Source organism: Notolepis coatsorum (genome assembly GCF_963971535.1).
Source record: "Notolepis coatsorum genome assembly, chromosome: 3".
Lineage (NCBI taxonomy): Eukaryota > Metazoa > Chordata > Actinopteri > Aulopiformes > Paralepididae > Notolepis > Notolepis coatsorum.
In genome coordinates this window covers 81,229,644-81,252,143 of record NC_140167.1, presented here as the reverse complement: position 1 = coordinate 81,252,143, position 22,500 = coordinate 81,229,644, and the positions used below count along the sequence as shown (strand labels likewise).

The following is a 22,500-nucleotide window of genomic DNA, read 5'->3' as shown; positions in this document are numbered from 1 at the left end:
TTAGAGTAGAGTAGAGTAGAACACATTAGAGTAGAGTAGAACACATTAGAGTAGAGTAGAACTTCCTCGTCCAATCAACAGTCATCTCCCGCCTCGACTACTGCAACGCACTGCTTGCTGGCCTCCCGGCCACTGCCACCAAGCCTCTTCAACTCATTCAGAACGCAGCGGCCCGCCTGATCTCAAACCTACCGAAGTCGGTCCATGTCACCCCACTTCTTAGGGACCTGCACTGGCTCCCCATTGCTGCACGAATCCGCTTCAAGGCCCTCGACCTGGCATATCGTGCGGCAAAGGGAACCGCTCCTGCCTACCTCCGGTCAATGGTCTCTAACTACACACCCTCAAGACCCCTACGCTCTGCATCTTCTGGCCGTCTCAGACCCACTCCTATCCGAGCTCCGGGAGGGTCATCAAGGAGAACCTGCCTTTTCTCAGTCCTTGCCCCACAATGGTGGAATGAACTGCCCACCCCAGGTCGGACAGCCGAAACCCGTGCAATCTTTCGCCGTCGACTAAAGATGCACTTTTTCAACCATTATCTGATCAAAAAAATTATAATAATTATCTAACCCTAACTAACCTTACTGTCATGCACTTGTCCTAATACACTAACCTACACTGTAGCACTCAACATTTTGTTGTGCCCTTCCTGATGACTTGTCGTACAGAACTTGTAAGTCGCTTTGGATAAAATCGTCAGTGACTAAATGTAAATGTAATAGTAGAACACAACACTGAGGCCCTCTACAGGAAGGGACAGAGTAGGCTGTTCTTCCTGAGGAGACTCCAGTCGTTCGACGTGTGCAACCGACTGGGGGCAACATCAACTTGAGGGTCTCCAGCAAGCTGAACAAGCTGGTGAAGAAGGCTAGCTCAGTAGTGGGTGGTGAGCTGGATAATCTAGAGGTGGTGGCTGAAAGGAGGATGAGGAAAAAGCTAGAAGCAATCCTGGAGAACCCCTCTCACCCCCTCTACGAGGAGCTAGCCAGAATGAAGATCACGTTCAGCCTAAGACTCATCCCCCCCGACACACCACAAATCACCTGTGCCGGTCCTTTATACCAGCAGCCATCAGGCTCTACAACAAAGGGCTTGGGCGGCCGGATCTGCTGCCAGAACTATCACTGTCACAACTCGGGACTTGAGAACGAGAGACTCACATCACCGTACTGATTATCTTATATTTTGCACTAGAAACTAATATCACTGGACTCTCATCACTGGGCTATCTTGTTTGTACTTTTTTTTTTATATTATATTGTATTTGTATCTATACTTTAAGTGTATCTATAGTGTATATAGGACTGTGAAGCTATGCATCCGTCACCCTGTATCCCCCCCCATGCTGCTTTGACACCTGAATTTCCCCCAAGGGGTTCAATAAAGGATCATCTTATCTTATCTTATCATCTTATCTTAGAGTAGAACACATTAGAGTAGAGTAGAACACATTCGAGTAGAGTAAAACACATTAGAGTAGAACACATTAGAGTAGAGTAGAACACATTATACAATGGCATGCAAATATCTTGATTCTGTCTGAAACAGTCAAGTTAGCCGTTGTTATTTCGTATAACACACACCACGTGACCCCAGATCCCTCCCACAAGTTCGTTACACATATGTTGGATTATGTAAATGGTTTGTCATGACCCATTGTGAAACAAAAGAAAAATCGCGGACTTTTAAAACAAAAACAAAATGGCTGTCGATTTATTTATTTATTTTGTCAGACTTGGATCTACTATTGGATCTACGTTCTCTGTGGATGGTTTTGTGAATAAATCTCCATTATGCTTCAATTACTGTGTGTTTATTGTATAGCAATAAGGTTGGGTGAATTCGGCCATTGTATAAAAGCATTACATCACTTGAAGTCATGTGTTATACTCATTAGATCACGCCTAGGGGAGTCTAACGACCCTCCGCTGCGCATCAGGCCTAACAACCACCGCTAGGCGTGATCTAATGAATATAACACACTCCTGCGCGTGATGTAATGCTTAATTAGAGTAGAACACATTAGAGTAGAGTAGAACACATTAGAGTAGAACACATTAGAGTAGAGTAGAACACATTAGAGTAGAGTACAGTAGAACACATTAGAGTAGAGTACAGTTGAACACATTAGAGTACAGTAGAACACATTAGAGTACAGTAGAACACATTAGAGTACAGTGCACATTAGAGTAGAGTAGAACACATTAGAGTACAGTAGAACACATTAGAGTAGAGTAGAACACATTAGAGTACAGTAGAACACATTAGAGTACAGTAGAACACATTAGAGTAGAGTACAGTAAAACACATTAGAGTAGAGTAGAACACATTAGAGTAGAGTAGAGTAGAACACATTAGAGTAGAGTAGAACACAGTAGAGTAGAGTAGAGTAGAGTAGAACATATTAGAGTAGAGTAGAACACATTACAGTAGAGTAGAACACATTAGAGTATAGTAGAACACATTTACAACAAATAGCATCGGTACAAAATATTTACATGAACATGTTCTTAACCCATTCTCTGCCGGAGCTTATATCCATCCTTGTAGCCTCTCTGCCAGCGCTATTTGTCTATGGAGATGTTCACCTTCTTTGCAGGGCTATAACTTTTTAAATTGTATTGCTAAATTGACATTACTATGGCCCATTCAACATCAATTATCTACCGTTCAGGATGTAGGAATGTTTTACTTTTTCATTCACACATTCATACAATAATACGGTCTAGAGTATAAATATGTTTTTATCGTTTTCTGCAGTATTTCATAGAACGTGAGATATAGCCATAAATGCATATATTAGATCATCAAATGCAGTTTGATACCGATCTACGCCAGATTAAACATTTCAACTGTACATGGTCCTAGACGTGTTGACTGATCATCTGCGGTTGACCGGAGGGGGGGGGGGGTCGTTTATAATTCCGTGGCCGACGTTAAATCATTTATGTAGTATGGCTGATATATAGATCAGAGCAGTTTATATCGAAAATGGTAAAGAAAAACGCTGAAACTCACCCCTGTCTCCTCTTACCGTTGGGTGATGAGCGTGGAGCAAAAAGATCGCTATTATGGGATGTTGATCGATGCGATCCATTTCCGGGTTGTATATTACTAATACACGTCCAATCATGTTGTTTATTGAGTTATGGCAACGGATCGATATCCACGGTGTCTGGATTGAGTCCCGGGAGCGATAACGAGTGGCCGGACGGAATAGGGGACGGACCAAGCACTTCCGGCCACTTCCGGTTTTGGCAACTCGCCGATCGGCCACCAGGTGAGCAGAGTCCTACAGGACCAGCCAAGACTCCGTGGGTGACATATGAATACCGTGACGAAAACTTTAAATATTGGTCTCAAAGATGCCGTAACCGGTCATTGGCAGATTACGCATGGCGAGGAAAGACGTGTAAACACGTCATCGGCGGAGAAAGGGTTAACAAGTCATTGGCAGATTACGCATGGCGGAGAATGACGTGTTAACACGTCATTGGCGGAGAATGGGTTAAGCTTTCCCATTTTCAAAGAGGCAGGTTTTGACCTTGTTCTTAAAAAGGTGCTGGCTGCTTGTACTCAAAGGCAAAGGCAACATATTCCAGTTTGTCGCTCCACCAAACCTAAATGAATATTTACCCATGTTGGTTTTGAACCTAGGCAAGCACAGATCAGCAATACTGGCTCTTGTGTGGTGAGTGTAACTGAAGTACTCGAGGGGGGGGGGGGGGGGGGGCTGTAGTAATAGATGTTATGGACCATACTGAGCTGCAGTTGTACCAACCTAGTATATACTTAGTGACTATGTACTTGCTGACAGTATATACTTGGTGATTGATTCATCTATACTTAGTGACTATGTACTTACTGACAGTATATACTTAGTGATATTCATCTATAGTATACTTAGTGACTATGTACTTACTGACAGTATCCGGTCTCCTTTCCTCAGCTCTCCACACAGGTCAGCAGGACCTCCAGCGAGAATGAAGGAGATGAAGATTCCTTCTCCGTCTTCCCCTCCGACGATGTTAAAACCCAGACCTGTAGCCCCGCGCTGGAGCCCCACCCGCCTGGGGTCCCTGGGACACAGAAACAAACACACACCCAAACTTACAATTCAACAACTCCTTCAGGACAGTACAAGTACACACACACACACACACACACACACACACACACACACACACACACACACACACATACACACACACACACACACACACACACACACACACACACACACACACACACACACACACACACACACACACATCCTGTCACATCCTTTCAACTGTAGGAATAACTCTGTCAGTTTGACAGATAATAAAACTCTATCTGAGAGGCTCTGGTCTGCTGACAAAGGTCTTTAAAACACAAACCATATGCCATTCAGCCTTTAATGCAGATATTTTTTACAGTATGCTCTAAAAATGTATGTAGTCATGGCAACATAAGACCCTTGAGATGACAGCCACCTGACGTCATTTAAATTGTGATAAAGTGACCATCTGTGACACAATAGAAACAGAATAGAAACCAGTCTAACCAGTTCTGTAACCTGCTGATCTGTGACACAATAGAAATAGAATAGAAACCAGTCTAACCAGTTCTGTAACCTGCTGTTCTGTGACACAATAGAAACAGAATAGAAACCAGTCTAACCAGTTCTGTAACCTGCTGATCTGTGACACAATAGAAACAGAATAGAAACCAGTCTAACCAGTTCTGTAACCTGCTGATCTGTGACACAATAGAAACAGAATAGAAACCAGTCTAACCAGTTCTGTAACCTGCTGATCTGTGACACAATAGAAGGGCAGACTGACTGGATGATGGATGGGGACAGCACTCCCCCTGCTGGATGCCACCAGTAGTGCAGGGATAGGGCCCTCATTTATCAACAATTCTTAGAAAGTGTTCTATTTTCGTTCTTAAGCACAGAATGTAGAATGTGTGTACGTACAGAAAAATCGGGATTTATCACACGTGTGTACACGGGTCGTACGCACACTCCGTGTTGATAAATACCATTTGTTCTTACCGTCAATGCTCGTGCATGATTATCCATATATGGTAATGAAACACCCCCATGGGATGTGAAATAATGGACTAACCCGAGCGAACTCTGAGAAACTGAGAGCGAGATTGTTCACGGAGGTCTAAGCAACTAATTTAACGCACCGTCGAACCAAGAAGACAACGCATGTTATGGGATAAATACGCGACAGGCTGACGGACTTGTATATGGTGATGTCAGATATCAACGACTCCCTAAGATCATTGCTGCAATTCTGCCTGGACAGCTCAAAATACTAATAAAGACCGTTAACCACTGTTTGGCGTTGGTGTGTCATTATAACCAATGCTGGAATATTAATGCCTTTATTCGTTTCGTTCGATTGGCTACCGGGTATAATATGATTTGTAGAGGCATACAATCTATTTTGTTGTCGGTATTAGGTAGCCTATATTAATTAGATATAATAGCAGCCATAGCCTACATTATGCAACAGTAACTTGCGCATATATAATAGCACATGGCACAGCCCTGCGAAGCCTGCATACAGTAAACTAACTTGATCGTTAATCTAGCTGTTGTATCTTTACGCTTATGAAAACATTAAATAATATGTATAGGCGATAAGCCGATCATTTAGCCTTAATAGCCTATATTCTCAAATGGCATTTAATGGCTATCCGCTGTGGGCTATCTCCTCGCGGACGGACCAGTATACCTTATATCATATCATATTCCTATATGTCTCCAAGGAATCGTGGGGCTCTGGGGAATAAAGGTTGGGAACCCCTGCTATAGCCCATATCCTTTATAATGTCATAGGCTATTTTATTTACAGTTTACTCTATCAGCCTACCCAGCATGTAATACGTTCTTTGTTAGAACTCAACTCGTTATTATTTTGTGCATAGATTGCAGAAATACGGGAACATTTTGATTATATTTAAAAGGCTTTGACATTGTAAAACGAAATAAGTGGAATTTTGAAGTTGTAAGTTGCAAAGCCTTATAAATATAATCAAAACGTTCCTATATTTCTGCAATCTATGCGCAAAATACTAACGAGTTGAGTTACGCGGAGCGCAGTCAGTACACCCCGTAGTATTCCGATAACGCTATATATAAACCATGCTGCATTCATTCGGAAAGAAATACCTATTCCAAATGCTATTTATAGGGTTTTGACAATAATTACACTACTGTCGCTATTTTACAATTAACTATAATGAATTACGGGGGGTCATACCGAACACGTCAGTCAAACTAATGCACGAAAGCTTATTTCCACGTCTGCAGTCTCCATATTCTACCGCTGGGCGCCAGGTACGCATGGTCCGAGCTGTGCGTATATATACGCACAAAGTCAAGCACACGTTCAAATTAGGCGTGTTCGAGATTGATTTCGGCTCACCTCGAAAGTAGACGAGAGTAGCCAAGTGCAGCCGGGGGAGGAGTCAGAACGTCGGACACTTCAGATTTGAATACAGCCTCTCGCCTAGTCTCGCATGGCAGATATCGCGTTCACGTTACCACACACACATACACACCTGTCCAGCTCATTATAATGCGACTTGAGGGCACAATTAGATTCAATTAAAATGTATTGTCATCACACAGCACAGCACACTAGACTGTATTAATATACCATATTTATATACCATCTTGTTGCGTGCTCCTGCCAACCGCAGCACGCGTGCACGCACACACAACACACTGCTGAATAATTCTGTTTTGCATCAATATATTATATATACTGTATATTGAGGCAAAACAGAATTATATATACAGTATATATTGAGGCAAAACAGAATTATTCAGCAGTGTATGTGTGTATGTATACAGTATCAGCTGCTGCATCGTTAATGAACTATAGATTTATATGAAGTTCGTTAATCTATTCTAGTCGGTTATCTGTGAGCCAGACGGCTTAGAGAAGTACTATACATACGAGCGGTAATGCTCAGATTGCTCATTGAGTCATGACTATAAATGCAAAACATAATTGTCGTATTTATTATCATTATAATTATTTAATTCCGATGATAGAAACAGTCCGTCTGTAGAATCGACTTGAAGAAGCTCTTGGTACCCAAACTCCTGTATCCAATAATAATAAGAATAAATCTATCTGATAGAGGGGATAGACTGGTAGACGGGACCCGTACTGTATTGTACCCATTCTGCAATCGGTTAATAAAGTTTTCAATCAATCAATCAGACGTCTCATAACTTTCTCTTGTGGGCGTGGCTGGTGGTGACAACCAGGTGACAACTTTTCTGAGCCAATGGGCGCTTTTCGCAACGATAGCAAGTCGTTCCCCATCATGGATTTGCGTGGAGCAGCCGGGTGAGAGGTACTGTGGAGCCTCGCTCTGAAGGCTGTGCGTGGCTCGCTCCCGCGAGAGTTCTGCGCCTTGTCTCGTCAGATTTCCAGAGCAAGTCGGACAACATTCTAACCGTCATGCAACGCGCTTGGCGAGGCCGTAGTAAAACCTGTGCAGATCTGCGTCCGCCTCGCCAATCTCGAACACGCCTACTGAATGGGGCCCTGACTTAAAATGTCATGAAATGTTTGAGTAGCTCTTACACCCAAACAAGGTTTATATCCAAGTATTGGTAGACGGTCTGAACCTGAATTAAGTTAGCCTAGCTTAGAACAAATTAATGTAAGCGGATGCGGACGGGCTACCCTGGCTGTTGGCCAAAAACACCTCTAGTTTTAAGGTAGGCTAGTGGTCCGTATCCGCTTCCATTAATTTGTGCTAAGCTAGGCTAGCTTGAGCGTGAATAGCTTTCTACTGAACGTGCGGAGAGGAAACTGGTATCTATCTTCTCAAGTTCAAGTTCAAGTTTCTTTATTAGTTGTCATACAGAAATACAGAATACTTTGCATGAAATGCTTCTTTCTGTTTTGCTCCTGAGAGTGTGCTAGATAATAACAAGATAGTATAAAATAAGTATAATATAAGTATAAAATAGAAAGTCAAGTACGTAAACAAGTGTAAACAACAAAACATTTCAATATACCTATATACAGTATGTACAGTATATACAGTGCAGGTACAGTACAGTGTAGAAATGGTGAGGTATAGCTTAGCTTGTGGTGCCACCTTGTCTAACTCTGGAGACTACGGCGTGTTCCTTTAACACTATGCCAGGCAGCAGACTGTTAGGACGACAGCTGCCTTGTTACAGTGTTGTAGTCGAGTCACTAAGGCTGAGGTTACACCTTTCGTATCATCTTCGTATTGTTTTCTTATACGCATCGCCGCGTATCGCCGCGACGTCATGCGCCTCGAGTCACACTTTCGTTTTTTTTTCGTTTTTGTCAGCCAAGCACACTGATGTAGTACACTGCCAAAGCAGTAGGTGGCAGTAGGTGGCAAACATGAAGGCAATTTCAACCAATCAGAACGAATGTGCCAATACACTTCCTGGAAGCTCCAGCAAAGAAAATGTCAACAAGGCAGGCGCCTATGCCGCGCCACCATCTTGCTCAATGCAGCAATTCTTTTTTCAGCAAAGCCTAATAAAAGTGCAATAAACAAAACGGATACATTCACTGTGTGTTCTGCCTGTCATTTGTTGATGAAACAAAACTAACATCAACACAAGTGACCACCAAGAGCGGATAGTTTAGGCTAAAAAACGATCGGTAGCATTGTTAGCTCACGCTACTTAGCCAGCATCAAAACTGATGATATCGCGAGCTATCAGTAGTTAGATAACATTAGAGACAACGCTGTGTGTATTAAACAAAGGTGAATAGATGACTGGGCCATTTTGTTTAATGCTTGTTAAGTTGAAAGAGGAACTCTGAGCTAACAGGGTCTGAATCCTGATAGCTCACGTTAGCCAGCTCATGCAATCGGTAATGCCAGCAGAATGAATGGATGTAAACTTTATTTAACATATTGCATATGGGTACAATACAATACGGCTCAATACAAACAATTGTTAAGGGAATGCAGACTGTTGTAGCTTGGACTGGGGTCCTTATAACAATAACTTGACAACACACGGAGCTCTGTCCCAAACACACACACACTGTACACAGGAAGGGCACGCAGATGGTATCTACTGCGCATGGGCGTTTTCGCAACAACTGCTCCGTGCTGACTACACGCTGTATTCCTGGCGTTTTTTTTGCGTATCTCCAAACGCAAACACAATTTTGCGTTTCAGCCGTATCCACAAAAAAACGCCAAAAAACGCGTTTCTGTGTAGATAGGACATGATACGTCGTCAAAAACGTATAAAAAAACGCCAGGAATACACTAGTCTAACCTCAGCCTAAATCTGGAGTCTGAGTGTTTGATGATTTGGTGTAAAATACATGTGTAAGCAAAGCGCACAATTCGGGGCGTCTCTTTAGGCATCTTAAGTACTGAACATGAGGGTATCGAGTAGACTCATTAATGCTGACTTTCTTAGCTAATTAAATGTTTTACTCTGCAACGTAGAGAGAGATAGAGAGAGGGGGAGAGAGAGAGGGGGAGAGAGAGAGAGAAGAGAGAGGGAGAGAGAGATGGAGAGAGGGAGAGAGAGATAGAGATAGAGAGAGGGAGAGTGAGAGAGGGAGATGGAGAGAGGGAGAGAGGGAGAGAGAGGTCGAGAGATAGAGAGAGGGAGAGAGAGAAGAGAGAGAGATGGAGAGAAAGAGAGAGAGAGAGTTAGAGAGATAGAGAGAAGAGAGAAAGAGAGGGGGGGGGGGGGAGAGATGGCCACTCTTACCAGTGAGTCTGAGTTATCAGATTTATGATAATCAAAGCTGATTGAACCACAGGGTTGCGACGGAACAAGTCATATTTCAGTAACCACGGTGACGCAGGCCTGATAGTCTGTAATCCCTCCATTAAGCAGGATTAACAACAGTACAACTGTGTGTTATTGTATTGTCCTCGCCTCCCTTCATTCAGATTCAGATTACTTTATTCACCATTTTGCAGAACAAATGGAACGTGATTTGACGTTTACATACAGTGCATGCTTTTCTTTTTCACAATTAAGAACAATACAACAGTAAATAAATAATTATAAATAAAGTAAAGTGCCAGACAGGACAGGACAGTGAGACAACAATAAGACTGTAAAAGTGCAGTGGTTGGTTCATTGGCTGCCTGTGTAGTCTGGATACCTTTTAAGATCCTGTTGTTTGCTTATAAAGCAATGAATGGTCTGACCCCACCCTACCTCACAGAGATCCTGCACCCCTACACCCCATTACGGTCACTGAGGTCTTCTGACCAGTCCCTCATTGTTGTCCCCAAATCCAGTCTAAAGAACAGGGGGGACTGTGCGTTTGCGGTTACAGCCCCCAAACTCTGGAACGAGTTGACTCCCCACATTAGGCTGTTCCCAACGCTCCCAATGTTTAAATCCCATTTAGAAACACATCTGTTCTCTCTAGCATTTAAGCATTTTTACAGTCTGCTGCCCTTATCTGTTTGTAGTTCTGTGTGCCTTGTATTGTGATTAGTCTATGTGTTTTTTACTGTATTGATTGATTGTGAAGCACTTTGGTCAACTTTGTTGTTTTTAAACCTGCTATATAAATAAAGCTGGATTGGATTGGATTGTGTGCATGTGTGTGTGTGTGTGCATGTGTGTGTGCGTGTGTGTGTGTGTGTGTGTGTGTGTGTGTGTGTGTGTGTGTGTGTGTGTGTGTGTGTGTGTGTGTGTGTGTGTGTGTGTGTGTGTGTGTGTGCGTGTGTGTGTGTGTGTGTGTGTGGCCTGACACGGCATCCTCAGATGACACGCTCACTGCCATCTGCCTTTTACTGCCACACACACACACACACACACACACACACACACACACACACACACACACACACACACACACACACACACACACACACACACACACACACACACACACACACACACACACACACACACACACACACACACACACACACACACACACACACACACACACACACACACACACACACACACACACACACACACACACACACACACACACACACAGTTTAATGCTTAGTAGGTTCTAGAGGTCAGTGAGAATGGTCTGTGGTTCTTTATAAAAGGAAGAGTCCTGTCTGTCTGTCTGTCTGTCTGTCTGTCTGTCTGTCTGTCTGTCTGTCTGTCTGTCTGTCTGTCTGTCTGTCTGTCTGTCTGTCTGTCTGTCTGTCTGTCTGTCTGTCTGTCTGTCTGTCTGTCTGTCTGTGTATATTTTTCAAAGCCTACAAGTCACTGGATAAAATATAAATCAGCCAAATAATTTCTTTAGTTAAGACTTCGACATTATTTAAACAATTATAATTTTATTTTATTTATGTCATTTAAATACAAATTGTGATACATTTCATCATAGTTCTTGTTTACAAGGGTCCTTTTTGTTTTGTTATTGTCGTATATGAAAATGTATGTGTACTTGCACTGTGTGTGTGTACGTGTACTTGTACTGTGTGTGTGTATTTGTGTACTTGTATTGTGTGTGTACGTGTACTTGTACTGTGTATGTGTGTGTGTATGTGTACTTGTACTGTGTGTGTGTGTTCATCGGTGTGAGTGTGTGTGTTTGTGTACTTGTACTGTGTGTGTGTGCATGTGTACTTGTACTGTGTGTGTGCATGTGTACTTGTACTGTGTGTGTGTGTGTGTGTGTTTGTGTACTTGTACTGTGTGTGTGTGTTCATCGGTGTGAGTGTGTGTTTGTGTACTTGTACTGTGTGTGTGTGCATGTGTACTTGTACTGTGTGTTTGTGTACTTGTACTGTATGTGTGTGTGTTTGTGTACTTGTACTGTGTGTGTGTTCATCGGTGTGAGTGTGTGTTTGTGTACTTGTACTGTGTGTGTGCATGTGTACTTGTACTGTGTGTGTGTGTTTGTGTACTTGTACTGTATGTGTGTGTGTGTTTGTGTACTTGTACTGTGTGTGTGTTCTTCGGTGTGAGTGTCTGCCTTTCTTTGTGTCTCAGATCTCACCTGGTGACCTCATCATCTCCCATCATGCCCCGGGGCAGCGGTGAGTATCTGGGTGTGGTCAAGGGGGCGGGGCTTACAGACTGACCACCACTCATGTAGGAGGTGCTCACATGGTTCTCCGGGTGAGGGGAGTAGGCTGTAGAGACACACAGAGAGAGAGAGAGAGAGAGAGAGAGAGAGAGAGAGAGAGAGAGAGAGAGAGAGAGAGAGAGAGAGAGAGAGAGAGAGAGAGAGAGAGAGAGAGAGAGAGAGAGAGAGAGAGAGAGAGAGAGAGAGAATGAGAGAGAGAGAGAGAATGAGAGAGAGAGAGAGAGAGAGAGAGAGAGAGAGAGAGTGAGAGTGAGAGAGAGAGAGAGACAGACACAGAGAGAGACACAGAGAGAGAGAAAGAGAGAGAGAGAGAGAAACAGAGAGAATGAGAGAGAGAGAGAAACAGAAAGAGACAGAGAGAGAGACAGACGGGGAGAGAGAGAGAAATAGATAATGAGAGATGAACTGGCAAAAACATTGAAACAAGCTGCAGCACCTGGCATCCCCCTAGTAAACACAGACGTCAAATGCCTACTGTTTGCAGATGATCTGGTGCTGCTGTCTCCAACAAAAGAAGGGCTACAACAGCACCTTGATCATCTACACAAATTCTCCCAGACCTGGGCACTGACAGTAAATCTAACCAAAACAAAAGTTATGATATTCAAAAAAATACCCAGCCTACAACAACGCGATCACAAATTCCTCCTAGACAGAATTGCCCTAAAACACACAAAAAACTACACTTATCTCGGCCTAAACATCAGTGCTACAGGGAACTTCAACCAAGCTGTGAACGACCTGAGAGACAAAGCAAGAAGGGGGAACATCAAGCTAGACATCCCAATTCAAATCTGGCTCAAAATATTAGACTTGGTGGTTGCGAGGTCTGGGGCCCACTTGCAAACCAAGATTTCACAAAATGGGACAAACACCAAATTGAGACTCTGCATTCAGAATTTTGCAAATCCATTCTCCACACCGAACAGAAAACACCAAATAATGCATGCAGATAGCAGAGCAGAACTAGGAAGATACCCACTAATCATCAAAATCCAAAAGAGAGCATTTAAATTCTATAATCACCTAAAAGAAAGTGACCCAGACACACTCCATAACAAAGCCCTCACCTACAGAGAGACCCTAGAGAGATACCCACTCAGCCAGTTGGTTCTGGGACTCTGCTCACAAACACAAGCAGAGCCACCAGACAGAAACCACACTGGACTAAACCAAATGATAAGAAAACTAAAATAAAACTATCTGACACATTGGAAAGAATCAACCCAAAACAAGAGCAAATTGGAATGCTATTTGGCCCTAAACAGAGAGTACACAGTGGCAGAATACCTGAGCACTGTGACTGATCCAAAACTAAGGAGATCCTTGACCAGCGAGCACAGCCTAGCCATCGAGAAAGGCCACCATAGGCAGACCTGGGCCCTGTTTCTTGTACCTGGATAACTGAGTTAGCCGGATAACTTTAGCTGGATAACTGGGTTAGCCGGACTTTCCGATTTCATGTACCTGGATTTTCCAAATCACCATGACAACATATCCAAAAGTTTGAGCCTGGTCGAAAGCAGAGTTCAAGTTCAAGTTAGCCTGAACTATCGCCACGCCCCCGCAAAGAAGTGACAGCCCGTTTCCTGAAACTATTCCCACAGTCTACGATCTGCATTATACCATTCTGAATTACGTTTTTGTGCTCCATTCTTCCAGAGGGGGCTTTTGAAATGTAAAATAGACCCAAAATGCTGATATTAAATTCACTTTGTCCTAAATAATGCACGTTATATATACCGTGGCGACGGTGGCGCTCGCTCGTGCGATGTACACATGATGTGGTTATTTTAATTGTAACTGGGATTAAGATGTCTGATGAGATGCGCTGTTTGACGGATTTGAGAAATTGAATGAGCCGTTGACGTCACATTAATGAATGAGGATAAAGAGATAAACTTCATTCAAAACAAAGGATATTCTAAACACGGGTCTCTCGTTCATTAATGTATAAACAATGAATTTATCCCATCTGGCCCAGTGGCCCAGCGGTAGTGCTCAAGCCTCCCAATCCGCCGACCGGGGTTCAAATCCCCGTGTTTCCAATATGATTTTTTTGAATATAATATTAATGATTATACGCCAAAGTAGCCTGGTTTTAAGTTAAAATATTATAAATCTACATGCATTGAGGATGTCATTCTTTATATAGCTCTCAACGTGCACCAAATTGAATTATTCCTATATTGCAAAAAGAAGGACCCCGGTCTTGAACCCGGGTCGTCCGTGTGGAAGTCAAAAGAACAACCCGTTGGACCACATTGGAGATAAGTTAAATATTGACTATACATCAATCAATGGGCAAGAAAGCCGTCTCGTAATTCTGTATAACAGTTAACTAGTTATTTTCGCTAGCAAGATCTAATTTGATTATTCAATCCAGCAGGCAAGTTTAAAGAAATATAATCTGATTGATTGAGGTAATGAGGGACTTAGAATTAGCCTATAGATAACGCATTTAACTTGTCGGCGAGGCGATTGAGCCTATTGCAATCTGTCAATAAAGTCTTAAATCAATTAATCAATCAATGCCGTTGAGAATCAGGGTCTCTGCCATCGATACGTGCTGGCTTTCCACCTAAAACGGGAGCGCGCATCTAGCCTGACTTGAGCCTGACTCTCAAGTCTGGCTTGAGTTAACGAGACTGAATCCTCCTTTGTGAAACAGGAAAATCCCGGCTTTGAACATCGGGTTAACTGAAGCTGGATAATGGACATGTTGATCGACTTAGTTGAACCACGTACATGAAACAGGGCCCTGGCTCCCAAGAGAAGACAGACTGTGCACCCACTGCACACAAGACAAGGTGGAAACCGAGCTACACTTCTTAACAACCTGCCCACTATACCAAGACATCAGAGACATATACTTCCCACAAATTGCAAACACCCAAAGAGACTTTGAAAACATGGGAAATAACTCAAAACTCCCCTACCTACTAGGTGACAACAACAATGTATAAACACAGCAGCAAGATTTGTGAGCTGCTGTGACAAGAAAAAGGACATCCAATGGAATACAACCACCATAAAGACTGTCAATCACACATATATATCTGCACCGTACTGATGTTCAATGTCAATAAAGCCCCATTGAATTGTGTGTGTGTGGTTAGTGTAGAGCTGGGCCGTTAACGGCGTTAACGTGCTGCGTTAACGCGAGACTAGTATCGCGCGATAATATAATTGACGCCGTTAATCTTTTTCTAAACGTTGGGTCTGTATTGTCCTTAAATACTTGCCGTAGTTCCCAGCTGTGGTACCAGGAAGTGATTGCACTACCGGAGCTGTAGTCAGAATAATGTGTTAAACTAAAGTAGTGGTCCGATAATCATTGTTATACAGGTGAGGTTAAGAAGTCCTCAGGATATAACACAATTCGGCGATGAGGACGTCTGAATCTGCGCAATGCAAGAAAGAAGAAGTCCGTTGCGAGCTTTGTTTACATTATTAACGTTAGCTTAGCGAGTTAGCATGTTAGCATGTTAGCTCACGTTGCTCATTGGAAACATCTACAAGAGGAGGAAATCCACTTTACACACTAAAGGAAGGATCGACTGGACTATCGTGAGTGTTTACAACAGAAATGGCTTGGGTTATTGGAAATATTGGACCGTTTGATGAAAGGCGAGGCCTTTAACCTTGAACTGGAGAGTCTGGACTGGTCAGATGAACTCAATGGTACACTGGTTGAAGAAACTTGGCTTGGCTTCAAAACCAAATTTTCATCAATACTAAACAAAATGGCCCCCCTAAGAACCACCAGGGTAAAAAATCGCGCTGAGCCATGGATGCACACTGAAATACTGACCGCTATGAAAGCCAGAGACAAAAAATGCTCTGAGTTTCGTAAAAGTCAGTCAAAGCTTACCAAAAGCACGAGCAGTGAACTCCAAGACCACGTGACTGAACTCAAACTAGAAAGAAACAGACTAAGAAATGACGTAAACTCCATGATCAAAACTGCTAAAAAAAATTTCATCAATGACAAAACCGAGGAAAACAAAAATAAACCACGTGAACTTTGGAAATTACTCAACAATCAACTAGGCTGCAGTAAAAAACTCAAAACCAGGTTCTCAAACATAAACATAAAGACGGACAACACGCTCATCACAGACAAGCTGGATGTAGCCAATTACTTAAACACTTTCTTCACAAACATAGCCACAACACTGGTAAACAAACTACCCTCCCACTCAGGGCAGTATGGGGTAGAACACATAGTAGCATACTACATGAACCTAGGCGTCCACAAAGACGACTTCAAACTGGAAATAGTAACTACAGATGAGGTACTCAAAAAACTGAGCGCCCTCCAACCAAACAAGGCCACTGGCCATGACAACATCCCCTCCAAATTCCTCAGAGACTCAGCAGCAGCCATCACCCCAGTCATCACACACATAATAAACCTCTCCATAAAACAGGGACACGTCCCCAAGGACTTCAAAATTGCGAGAGTAACACCCCTGCACAAAAAGGGCAGCAAATTAGACCCGGGTAACTACCGCCCTGTTTCTATCCTTACATCCATCTCGAAAGTCATGGAAAAAATAGTATACGAACAGATCGAAAAGTACCTCGCGGAAAAAAATCTAATCTACAAATTCCAATCTGGCTTCAGAACATCCCACTCCACTGACACATGCCTTCTCTACTTGAACGACCACATCAAACAAGAGGTGGACGCGGGCAAATACTGCGGCATGGTCATGCTGGACCTACAAAAGGCCTTCGACACTGTCAATCACACCATTCTGATTGACAAGCTAAAAGCAATTGGTTTTGATAGTTTATCAGTGAGCTGGATACAATCCTACCTGGAGGGGAGGGAACAGATGGTGGAAGTAAACGGTACCCTATCCCCCCCCCTCACAGTGAGCTGTGGTGTTCCACAAGGAAGCATACTAGGACCGCTACTATTCCTAATTTATGCAAATGACATGTCGTCAGCTTGTGACTGCAACTTGTTCCTGTTTGCGGACGACTCAGCCCTGCTGGTCTCTGACAAGAACAAGTTACAGGTTGAAAAAGCCCTCAGCTCGGAACTAGGCAAAATCTGCATATGGCTCGCCGACAACAAACTATCATTACACATGGGCAAAACAGAGTCCATTCTCTTCGGTTCAAATAACAAACTCAGCAAGACCGACGGCTTCTCGGTTACAGTGGGTGACAATATTATCACAAGGAAAGATGAAATTACCTACCTGGGTTCCATCCTAGAGGCTAATCTTTCCTGTGACAAAATGGCATCCAATGTAATAAAAAAAGTCAACCAACGAACGCGATTCTTGTACCGGATCTCCTCTCTGGTAAACAAGAATACCCTGAAGACTCTAGCAGGAGCACTCATTCAAGGGTACTACGACTATGCTTGCACCTCATGGTACCAAAGCACCTCAAAGGCACTAAAAAACAAATTACAAACATCTCAAAACAAGCTAGTCAGACTACTACTTGACCTGACTCCTAGAACCCACCTCACCCCTGCCCACTTTGACAACCTAGGATGGCTTAGAGTAGACGACAGAGTACAGCAACTTGCAATGGGCCTGGTCTACAAGATACACTACGCGACCAAGGTACCCATGTACATGTCAAAATACTTCCCAAAGGTCAGTGAATACCACGATCACAACACCAGAGGGAGCTCCACAAATCATGTAAAACCCAGATTCGGCTCAAACAAGGGACTAAACACGTTTCGCAATTATGCCACATCAATGTGGAACGCCCTGCCTAAAGCTGTAAAGGAATGTGAATCACTACCCACCTTCAAAAACACTCTCAAAAAACACCTACGTGAGACTGCAATTCGAAACTGGCCCCTACAAATGTCCTAACCTAGTTGTACAGTAAATGACCAAGTAAGGCTTTGTCAATATTCCAATGTACAGTGTAAAATGTGTGTGTGTCCCCTACCCAACCCCCCCCCCCCCCCCACCTCCAATGTACAGCCCTCACCCAACCCCACCCCACCAACCTCCTCCAATGTACAGTTTCTACGCCAAATGTATATACACTCCTTTTCTGGACACTTTTGTATCACAAACAGTACTGTTTTTGCAAATCTGATATGTCATAAATGTATAGATGTAGCAGTACTGTCTATCTGTATGTCATGTATGTCATATATGTTATGATGAATTGAAAATGGGGGACCCTGGTGTAAACAAGACGAAAGTCTTTCTCTGGTCTGCATCCCCTTAACAATTGTATGTATTGAGATGTACTGTACTGTACCCATTCTGCAATCTGTTAATAAACTTTTCAATCAATCAATCAAACCCTTTCGTGACTGTGATGCACGGAGTGAATCCACAGTCACTTGCTTCTCGATAGGAAACCAACCTAGATTTACCATGAAGGACTGGTTCTGGCCGAACCGTTCGTTATACAAGAATCACAGACGTTTCAAAGGTACTCACAGTTGCATGAGGGTTTCGGACAGAGATACGGGATGGTTTGAAAGCTCTGCGTTGCTAATACACATTTTAAATAATTTTTATAAACTGCTCAAAGCGGCATTATTTCCGCTGTTGGGTGATCACAGCGCATGCGCGCAGCGCACCATCCCGTATCTCTGTCCGAAACCCTCATGCAACTGTGAGTACCTTTGAAACGTCTCTGTGATACTTGTATAACGAACGGTTCGGCCAGAACCAGTCCTTCATGGTCAATCTAGGTTGGTTTCCTATTGAGGAGCAAGTGACTGTGGATTCACTCGGTGCATCACAGTCACGAAAGGGGCTAATGACAATGTGGAGCAATATGAAATGAAAATGGGGGACCCTGATGTAAACAAGACAAACGTCTTTCTCTGGTCTGCATCCCCTTAACAATTGTGTGTATTGAGCCGTACTGTATTGTACCCATTCTGCAATCTGTTAAATAACGTTTTCATTCATTCATTCATGGAACTGTTACACTGAGCTTACACTGAATTTGTTGAGAAACCTGCTTCTGCAGCAGTCTGTGTGTGAGCAACCAGTCAGCAGCATTGTGAATTTAGAGATTCACTAAAAGACACATTGAGAGACAGGTTTGTGTGTGGATTAAGAAATGAAGGTGCACAGAAGAAACTACTGACAGAGAGTGATTTGACACTGGAGAGAGCTGTCAATATCAGTGTAACAATGTTAATGGCATCAAAGGAAGGGCACAGAATTTTTTTTTGAGCCATTTTAATCTAGATTAATCTAGATTAATTCCAGGATTGCAGGTAGATTAATCTAGATTAAATTTTTTTATCTATGCCCAGCTCTAGTTTAGTGTGTGTGTGTGTGTGTGTGTGTGTGTGTGTGTGTTTAGTGCATGTGTGTGTGTGTGTGTGTGTGTGTGTGTGTGTGTGTGTGTGTGTGTGTGTGTGTGTGAGTGTGTTTAGTGTGTGTGTGTGATTACTATGTGTTTAGTGTGTGTGTGTGTTTAGTGTGTGTGTGTGTGTGAGTGTGTGTGTGTGAGTGTGTTTAGTGTATGTGTGTGTGTGTGTGTGTGTGTGTTTAGTGTGTGTGTGTGTGTGTGTGTGTGTGTGAGTGTGTTTAGTGTGTGTGTTTAGTGTGTGTGTTTAGTGTGTGTGTGTGTGTGTGTGTGTGTGTGAGTGTGTGTGAGTGTGTGTGTGTTTAGTGTGTGTGTGTGTGTGTGTGTCTTACAGTTGGTGACGTCAGGGGGGGGGAAGTCGTTGAGGAACAGGGAGGTGTGTTTAGACACGCGGAGATAAACAACGTCAGGAGTCGACTTCAGTGCAGCGACGGCGTCCTCATGAGAGACGTCTTCGAGACAGACGCTGTTCACCTGGAAACACAGAGACACAGAGACACAGAGACATGAGCTGAGAGGGAAAGCACACCGGGCTTTCTATGCCATAAAAAGAAATATACAAACAGAAATACCAATTCGAATCTGGTTAAAATTAATTGAATGTGTTATTGAACCAACTGCACTCTATGGCAGTGAGGTGTGGGGTCCACTTACAAAACAAGACTTTACCCAATGGGACAAACACCCCATTGAGACCCTGCATGCAGAGTTCTGTAAGATTCTCCTACATGTCCAGAGGAAAACTACAAACAATGCATGCAGGGCAGAATTAGGCCGTTACCCACTAATACTAAAAATACAAAAAAGAGCAATTAACTTTTGGACACACCTAAAACAAAGTGACCCCCTCTCGTACCACTATCAAGCCCTGCAGTGCCAAGAGCTGCGGAGCAGCAGGAACCCCCTTACCCAGCTGGTCCTGAGGCTGAGTCCACAAACCTGCTCTCCTAACACACCCCAGGAACAGAACACATCACCAATCAGAATAAATCAAATTACTACACAGCTAAAACAAAACTACATCACCTATTGGAAAACGCAAACAAAAGCACAGAGCAAAATGCAGTGCTATCTGGCTCTAAATCGACAGTACACCATAGCAGATTATTTGAGCAGTGTACAGCATTAGCTGCAAAATATGTAGACGGTTGTCACACAATAAGAGAACAAGCCCTTTAAATGTATCTGAGTGGCCACACTTGAAAAATGACTACCCGATCGAGTGACTATTTTGTAAATTAATATGTTTCTTGTTGATTGTCCTTACTGTTATTACTAATATTATGATATTTTATTGCTTAATATATATGTTATTGTTTGTATGTTGAACTTTTTTTGGCAATACGTATGTTAATATTTCATGCCAATAAAGCCTATTTGAATTGAATTGAATTGACACAGAGACACAGAGAGACAGAGAGACAGAGAGACAGAGACACATAGACACAGAAACACAGAGACACAGAGACAAGGAGACACAGAGAGACACAGAGACACAAAGACACAGAGAGACAGAGACACAGAGACACAGAGAGACACAGAAAAACACACACAGAGACACACACAAACCACACACACAAAGACACACACACACACACACACACACACACACACACACACACAGAGACACACCCACACACACCCCCACACACACCCACACACACACACACACACACACACACACACACACACACACACACACACACACACACACACACACACACACACACACACACACACACACACACACACACACACACACACACACACACACACTGCGGTCAGTCTTGTATTCTGCTGCAGAGCTAAAATAATCTCATTATGTTAGATCTAGATCATAGCAGTCAGACTGACTGAATGTCTCCTGAGTTACTGTCCCCACAACATCCTATCAATTATTATATATGTATTATATATTATTATATGTTATTATATCTGTGATACTGTCCCCACAACATCCTATCAATTATTATATATGTATTATATATTATTATATGTTATTATATCTGTGATACTGTCCCCACAACATCCTATCAATTATTATATATGTATTATATATTATTATATGTTATTATATCTGTGATACTGTCCCCACAACATCCTATCAATTATTATATATGTATTATATATTATTATATGTTATTATATCTGTGATACTGTCCCCACAACATCCTATCAATTATTATATATTTAATACATATTATATGTTATTATATCTGAGTTACTGTCCCCACAACAGCCTATCAATTATTATATATTTAATACATATGATTATTTATTATTATATCTGTAATACTGTCCCCACAAAAACCTATCAATTAATATATATTTAAAATATAATATTAGATGTTATTATATCTGTAATACTGTCCCCACAAAATCCTATCAATTATTATATATGTATTACATATTATTATGTTATTATGATACTGTAATACTGTTGCCACAACATACTATCAATTATTATATGTATTACATATAATTATTTATTATTATATTTGTAATACTGTCACCACAACATCCTATCAATTATTATATATTTAATACATATGATTATTTATTATTATATCTGTAATACTGTCCCCACAAAATCAATTATTATATATTTATAAAATATTATTATATCTAAACAGTGATTTAATTGATGTGCACTGTTAACAATGCTTGTATATCTAATCGTGTGTTGTCATGTTTGTTTATGTGTTTGTTTAAAAAATAATAAAAAAATAAAATACAAAATATTATTATATCTGGATTACTGTCACTACAGCATCCTATCAATTATTATATGTATTACATATTATTATATCATATCAATTATTATATATTTATTACATATGATTATTTATTATTATATCTGTATTACTGTCACCACACCATATATCACCTTTAACCTCTTTAAAACTAAACAAAACTGGACAAAACTGAAAGCCCGATGGCCCGATCCATATATGTGCGAGTTGGCTATAATAAGGTCATTTATAGGCCTAATATTCTATATTCTATAATAATATTTCAAATTGCATGTGTCCGGATGGCAGAATTCAGTACTGTATCTACAAAACATTCTGTTTAATCATCTTCCCTTCATTTGCTTAGATTTTTTGTA

The 22,500-nt window shown here is 42.0% G+C and overlaps 1 protein-coding gene across 1 annotated transcript in view; it reads right to left on the bottom strand.

The window, feature by feature from the left end:
• Window positions 1-22,500, bottom strand: part of LOC311225870 (disks large homolog 1-like) — a gene marked incomplete at its 5' end in the record, with an annotated part of 66,250 nt that overhangs the window by 41,902 nt on the left and 1,848 nt on the right. Inside the window, 4 exon segments of the mRNA XM_084311262.1 lie at window positions 3,926-4,082; window positions 11,976-12,111; window positions 19,724-19,865; window positions 20,331-20,338. Of these exon segments, the coding sequence (XP_084167388.1) occupies window positions 3,926-4,082; window positions 11,976-12,111; window positions 19,724-19,865; window positions 20,331-20,338 (443 nt within the window).